General features: G+C 38.3%; 1 protein-coding gene across 2 annotated transcripts; it reads right to left on the bottom strand.

Moving 5' to 3' along the window:
- On the bottom strand, nucleotides 1-4,506 carry LOC110878404 (uncharacterized membrane protein At3g27390). 2 transcript variants are annotated; one of them, XM_022126698.2, is made up of 11 exons: nucleotides 4,284-4,490; nucleotides 3,941-4,172; nucleotides 3,600-3,708; nucleotides 3,324-3,516; nucleotides 3,108-3,238; nucleotides 2,713-3,001; nucleotides 2,499-2,605; nucleotides 2,301-2,427; nucleotides 854-1,025; nucleotides 512-755; nucleotides 1-387 (listed from the first exon to the last, which is right to left on the bottom strand). In XM_022126698.2, the coding sequence occupies exons 2-11, from the start codon at nucleotides 4,032-4,034 to the stop codon at nucleotides 138-140; spliced, it is 1,716 nt and encodes a 571-aa protein (XP_021982390.1). In that variant the 5' UTR covers nucleotides 4,035-4,172; nucleotides 4,284-4,490; the 3' UTR covers nucleotides 1-137. The 2 variants fall into 2 exon arrangements, with proteins under 2 accessions (XP_021982390.1, XP_035833430.1); XM_035977537.1 differs by having other exon boundaries at nucleotides 3,941-4,506.
- Nucleotides 4,507-7,335: the final 2,829 nt, after the last annotated feature.

Here is a 7,335-nt window from a genome sequence, read left to right as displayed (position 1 = left end):
TATAAAAAACAACAGACAAAGCATGCAGAATATTTTCACCATCAATTACAGGTCACAAAATGCAAGTACAAAAAGAATCTTGAATCGCCCCTTTAGGGTTCAGATGTAAATTCATACAAGTTACATTCAGAATCTAATTACACAATTTCCACATCTCTTACATCTTCTTGTTGCCTAACCCCTTGATTACTCGTACTCGTTTTACTTTTAAACGATTTTTGCGAGCTGAAAAGCCTACCAAAAGTGCTTTTCGATCTGGGAACAACTTGCGGTCCTCTGTAACTACCGTCTCTCTTATCAAGTTCTTCGGATATCGCCTTCATGATTTCCTGAAATCTTCTTCTGTATGTTGGAAACCTTGATATCGACTTCGTGATCCCATGAAGTCTTCATACACCAACCACCAACATTTAGTTTATTATTTTACAAAAATTCAAAAAAAATATATATATATGTTGACGGGTCAACCCAACCCATATTAACCCCGTTTTGACAGGACCCAAAAATTTACCTTCTTGCTAACGCTTCAAGTTCAGCCCGTCTAAGCTCCGACTCGGGTGGCGGGCCAAGGTTGGTATTTTTCAACTTTTGGGGATTACCACTATACAAAATTAGCTTGCCCAAATAGAGTTCTTCAGAATCTGTGAGGTTTGATGCTTTGATTTGGTCTTTAATGACCAAAAGCGGGTTCAAAAACCAATCGAAAAATGTATCTTTGGGTCTGTTTGCACTAGTTATCTCTGTACCATTTTCCGCTGGTGAAGAAATAAGCAAAATTATTTCTAAAAATGAATCTTTTTTTGTTAAGAAAGTGATTTAGAATATAAAGAATAACGAAGTTTGGTACGCTTACACATTAATAAACCAGGAATACCAGCTTTTGCTGAGCGTAGAACGGATTGGTAGTTACAATAAGCAGGTAGACTAACGGACTGTGGATCTTCAATCTCTTTTACGGTTAATAATCCTTCCAAAACCAAGAATTCACCTTGTCGACGGCATTCTTGGAAAAAGGTGTCAAGCAACTACACATGTGGTATATCAAGTGAATTATTTAAAAAATAATAATAAAAAAAATTCGGGGGTGTTTGGATGTGTGCTTTGAAAAAGATTATTGCGACTTGAAAAACCTGAATCATGTAATCAAAGAATCAAACAATTACTAGAACTTCATATAAAAAGCGATCCAAACACTCATCTCTTGCAACTCATTTTGTTACAGCTGATTATAAATGTTCAATAACATAATCACTTTTGGAGGGACCGATTTCTCAAATTTTGAAACTGTATACTCACAAAATAATCATCATACAAATTTTTTAATAATCAAGTTTTTATTTTATATTGTTGATTTTTATTTTAATCAAGTCTAGATGTTGGTTATGTTGACAAAAATTACACTTTTCGTCCTTTATGTTTGTCCCGGATTGCAATGGATGCCCTTTGAATTATGTCTCTAGTTATTATGTCGGTTACTTTGACTGATTTTAATGTGTAGGCTAGTAGACTAACCTGTAATAATGGCCCATTTGCAGTGCCGTTCCTAAGTTTTCGGAGGCCCTAAGCAAACTACGAAATGGAGGCCTTTTCGCAAAATTATCATTTTCAAGATATTTAATAACAAAACCCTCCTTTACCCGGGCTTGGGACCGGCCATTATAAACTAAAAAGTTTATAAATGGCGTAGTTAATTTTTTTTTGAAAGTTATATGTTATTTTTATGGATATAGTATATGTTTAAATAAAGTTTATTTTTTTAGCTTTAATTGAGGCAAATTGTTTGATGAAATCATCATAATCAAGTTCCTCTAAAAAATCTTTTTCGATTGACATAATAGCTAAACCATTTAATCTTTCTTCTGACATAGTAGATCTTAAGTAATTTTTATTAGTTTTAATTTGGAAAAGCTACGTTTTGCGGTAGCAACGGTTACAAGAATGGTTAACACAATTCTATAAGCAATATATGCATTTGGAAAAGAATTAAAGTTTTTAATAGAAGTTAATATATAGTGGGCCTAGTATAGAAAAACCTATCACAAATTTGGAGGCCTTTCAATTTGAGTGGCCCTAGGCCTGTGTCTAGGGTCTGAAGCCCATTGGGCCAGCCCTGCCCATTTGTATTGTTTAGGACAACTTTGATATTATAATAAATTTACTTTCATTGGGTTTTCCCTAAACGTTTGCTAGAACGTGTCTAGCCCCTTTATTGCTTCCGTTCCGTGTCACTTTCAAAATGCAAAGCAATGCAAAACACCATCTTAAATTTAACAGAGTCAAAAGTTATAGTAGGAGCAAACCTCCAATGGCTTCAATTCGATCATGGGGGCCCGCACTGATCCAGACCGTGAAGGTGCGTGTCTTAAGGAACCCCTCCTTGAGAAAGAACTTGAAGCAGACAATCCGGAGTTACGTCTATATTTAGGCCTGTTAAAACGAAAATATTAGCCAATTCATTTTACAAGTTCATCGCAAAAAAAAAATGCAGAAATTATTACTTGGGAAAGCAAGATCCTTCAGGCATGTCAAGAACATCATTGCTATATTCATCAAATATCGATAATGCAGCTACGATATAGCAAAGCCCCAGATAGAAAGACGACTCCTGTTTCCACAAACTCAAAGTTAGAAATTACCTCAAGAAAGATGAAAAAGGTGCAATTTTAATTTACTTTTGAGGTCGATACTTGATAAGAAGATTGTAATAGAGACCTGATAGACGATCACGGCTGCGTATAAACCGAGGGCAATACCAGAGACCATGGAACCTAACAAGGCTCCAGCTACAGCCAATGGCCATAGCAAGATGGCTAGACCTGCAAACGGAACGCAAATGGTCTCCAAGAATGGGCCTTCTCGACCCACGCAATCTTGAAACAGACGGTGCCACCCTTTGAACAACATGTATGGACTTTTCAGTATGGCTATCAATGTGATCACCGGAAAGTCAACCAGTAGTCCGAGTAACCCCAGAAAAAAGGCCATAGGAAGATAAACTACCCTGTAAATACGAATTATTATATTAACCGACAAACAAACTGCTATTTAAAATTTTAAACGCACAGCCAATATAATATATAGTTTTAAAGAATGAAATAATATCAAACCTAATCTCAAGTTTACCCTCTGGCTGGCCTTCTTTGAGCTCCTTCATCACTGAGAAGTATGAATATAAGCTCACGTCTTTTAAGTCACGGACAAATGTACAGCTCCATTGGACAGTGTCCCAAGTTCCATCCTTACAAGCACAATTGAACAAAGCGTCAAACAAACGAAAAACAGAAACAACATATGTAACTAATTGTAGTTTGTAGTTTGCTTACTATAATACAATGGATAAACTGATCGGTTTTCCCTTCTTCGACGGCTTTAAAAGTCCCAAACATCGGCCCAAGGAAACCGTAAGCTAAGCCACCAAGAATGCTACCCACGACAACTGCAACAGGCCAAGAAGCTAAGACTGGCGTAAACAACAGGCATACAACCACTTTCATCACGGGCCCTAATCGTTTAGCACTGCCAGTAAAGGAAATATGATACATAAACTTTATCAACACAAACAAAAATTATAAAAATAAATAATTCAAGAAGTATAGTACCTCAATATACAAAAGTAAGACCATACAACATGTGCTGGCCAAAGGGCTATTGCAACAGCAGAGTTCCCAATTGTCATAATAACACATATAATTGGAGCAAAAATGATTCCTGAAATCAAAGATTCAATTTTTACAACATTCCTTATCATTCAAGAAATGTAATTGCAGTTAATTTAGTTCTCATTTCAATTGAATTTTACCAAAAAAAAAAAAAAAAAAAAAAAACCCAAATAACACATCAATAAAACAAATTAGCCAAAAACCAACTAAAATTAGCATTTAATACATCAATTTCAGCAAATTACAACACAAATTAAAAAAGAATCAAAAAAAGATTTAACCTTTAATGAAGCCAAGAAGCAGAAGACCAACAAAATAAGGCAAGAAAAGAAAGAACTGCCCTAAAGATTTCCAAAACCCTCTTGGAGGTTCCATTGAAGTTGCAGGTTTCTTCTGTATCTTCAGATCTCAAAAAACCCACATCAAAACCCGACCTGAATCCGAATCTTGCAAGCTCAAACGCCACCCCAAACTTATTTAAACCAACCCACTTGATATATCTGGATTATCTTTCTGGCAAGAAAAAAGATAATAATAATTCAAATCATTGAAGTAGAAGTTTGGAGTGTATAATACGCCATTATTCCCTTAATGTATTCTATTATATAGATATAGTTCGACAACCTGGTGGGTATATTGAACATTTGTTCAAGATTTAAAAGTTTGAAATGATGGAGAATCTGGTTTCTGTGTGGGTTTTTCTTGTGATTAAAAATAAGGGAAGTGATGAGATTACAGATGAGATTTGTACTGTTGTAAATACAGATGATGTTTGGGTGAAGGACAAAGGGTTTTGTTTCGGCGGCTTTGTTTAGGAAGTAACGAATAAGTCAAGAAGACATCTTGACAACCAGCCAGATTCTTTGTCATGACCCCTACTCTCCTTTTTTTTAAAAGAAAAAAATACATGTGTAAAAAGCCAGCGGTATGATTAGTTTATTGTTAATCTTCATTTAGTCTATGGGGGTGGAATTTGAAAGTCAGTATTCGTTTTTCGTTTAAATCTATATATTTTTGTTCATGTGATTGGTTTGTTAAGGTAGTTTTTTTTTTTTTTATAAAGAAAAACTTCATTAAAAACCGATCAGCCCGGAAACAACGGGTGGCCAAGGCAACACAAACCAACTGTACAAATTTACATCAATTTTCCCTAATAACACATAATAATGTTTGTTATTGTTACGTAAAAACAATTACAAGATGTCCTATATATAGGAAAAGATATTACACTTAGATACCCTTAAGAATAGTAAATATAAAAATACTATCTAAAATATATTGTCTAACATCCCCCCGCAAGTTGAGGGCGGGGAACGACCTGCAACTTGGACCTTAACAGCAGGAACCTTTGGGATGGCAGAGGCTTTGTAAAAATATCTGCAATCTGATCATGTGTAGAGATAAACCGGACTGCCAATTTCCCTTGGGTAACTTGTTCACGAACAAAGTGATAATCGACTTCAACATGTTTAGTGCGGGCATGAAAAACAGGATTGGCAGAGAGATATGTTGCACCTAGATTATCACACCAAAGTGTAGGTGAGACTTTGGAGATAACACCAAGTTCATTTAAGAGAGCTTGTAGCCAAGTTATTTCTGCAACTGTGTCAGCCAGTGCTTTATACTCTGATTCGGTTGAAGATCGTGAGACCGTTCTTTGTTTGCGAGCATTCCACGAGATAAGATTGGAACCTAGGTAGATGGCAAATCCCCCCGTGGACCGACGGTCATCAGGACAGCCGGCCCAGTCAGCATCAGAATAAGCTTGCAAGGTAGTTTGCCAGTTGACATCAGTAAATGCAGTAAATGCCTGAAGAGTAGAACCAGAGTTCTGGCGAATGAAAAGACCGTAGTTAGATGTACCTTGAAGATATCGTAAGATTCTTTTGACAGCTGACCAGTGATTTTCTGTGGGAGAGTGCATGAACTGACACACTTTATTGACCGCAAAGGTTATGTCGGGTCGGGAAAGAGTGGCATATTGAAGAGCACCGACAGTTTGGCGATATTTGGTAGGATCAACAAGCAAAGGGCTGTCAGCAATAGCCAAGGATTGCGAGCTACTCATAGGAGATGGAACAGGTTTGCATTCAGCTAAACCTGTTGTGGTGATTAAATCACAAATATACTTTCGCTGAGAAAGAATGAGATTCTTGCCGGTAGGTATAATTTCAATTCCCAAAAAATAATGCAAAGTGCCAAGGTCTTTAACTGCAAACGCAGTTCCCAACTTGCTGATGATGTCGGTAACGGCTGCTGGATTATTTCCTGTAACAATAATATCGTCCACATAAACAAGAACATACACCAAGGTACCCGGTTTCTTGAGGATAAATAAAGATGGGTCAGTTTTAGAGCCAATAAAACCGAGATGATATAACGTGGTAGAAAAGCGTTCAAACCATGCTCGCGGTGCCTGTTTGAGACCATATAGTGACTAGTGTAGTAAACATACATGATCAGGTCTGGATGTATCAACAAAACCCTGTGGTTGGCGAAGATAGACAGTTTCTTTTAAATCACCATGGAGAAAGGCATTTTGAACGTCCAACTGTCGAAGTGGCCATTGATTTGTAACTGCAAGAGACAAAAGTACCCGAATAGTAGTAGCCTTGACAACCGGGCTAAATGTTTCTTGATAATCGATACCTGGTTTTTGATTGAATCCCTTTGCAACAAGACGTGCTTTGTACCTAGTAACCTGCCCATTTGCATCCTTTTTAATTCTATAAACCCACTTTGAATCAATAATATTAGTATTGGGAACCTGAGGCACAAGAGACCATGTTCCATTTTTAACAAGAGCATCAAACTCTTCAGCCATGGCTTGACGCCACTTCGGAGATCTGTTGGCAACAGCAAAAGAGGACGGTTCCAAAGGTTCAGAAGGATGAGTAGAAGTGTGGTAGGATGAAGGATCATAGCGGGTTGTTGGTTTTGGATTTTGGCGAAGGTTGGATGGACGAGGGCGGGGTGGAGGAGATGGAGGTTGGGAGATGGGTGAAGACACGGGTTCAATTGGGGTAACCGTGGGGGCAGTAGCGACTGTGGGTGTGGTTGTGGCTATGGGGGTTGGGGTGGCCGTGGGGGTTGTTTCAGCCATGGGGATTGTGCCAGGTATGTCAGGGAAGGTGGAGTAGTAGGGAGGGGTAGGCTCAGTGGTAGGTCGAGGGATTTTAGGTTGAAAAGGAAAATGGGTTTCATTGAAACGAACGTGACGCGCAATGTACACGCGTTCGGTGTCTAGATCCAAACACCGATACCCATGATGTAATGGGCTATAGCCGAGAAAGACACATGGAGTGGAACGGAAATCCATTTTGTGTCGATTGTATGGTCGTAGATAGGGAAAACATTCACATCCGAATACCCTTAGAAAGGAGTAATCAGGTGGTCGTTTGAAAACGTGTTCAAAGGGTGATTTGTTGGAGTTACTTCGAGAGGGCAAACGATTGATTAAGAAAACCGCCGTTTCGAAGGCAAAGCTCCAAAAATGTGTCGGAGTGTTAGAATGAGCCAAAAGGGCAAGGCCCGTTTCAACAACGTGACGGTTTCGACGCTCGACGATGCCATTTTGTTCACTTGTGTGTGGGCACGAACGTCGATGGATAATACCAAGTGAAGAGAAGAATGGTGCAAGGTTGCGAAATTCAACCCCCCCCCCCCAATCTGTTTG

This window comes from Helianthus annuus, chromosome 9 (assembly GCF_002127325.2).
Source record: "Helianthus annuus cultivar XRQ/B chromosome 9, HanXRQr2.0-SUNRISE, whole genome shotgun sequence".
Classification (NCBI taxonomy): Eukaryota; Viridiplantae; Streptophyta; class Magnoliopsida; order Asterales; family Asteraceae; genus Helianthus; species Helianthus annuus.
This window is presented reverse-complemented; position numbering and strand designations above follow the sequence as displayed.

Coding starts and splice junctions, on each gene's coding strand:
- LOC110878404 (XM_035977537.1), bottom strand. CDS start 4,034: ATGGAACCTCCAAGAGGGTTTTGGAAATCTTTAGGGCAGTTCTTTCTT. Junction 3,517..3,599: donor TCTTACTTTTGTATATTGAG/GTACTATACTTC, acceptor CTTTACTGGCAG/TGCTAAACGATTAGGGCCCG. Junction 388..511: donor CTTGAAGCGTTAGCAAGAAG/GTAAATTTTTGG, acceptor TGGTGTATGAAG/ACTTCATGGGATCACGAAGT.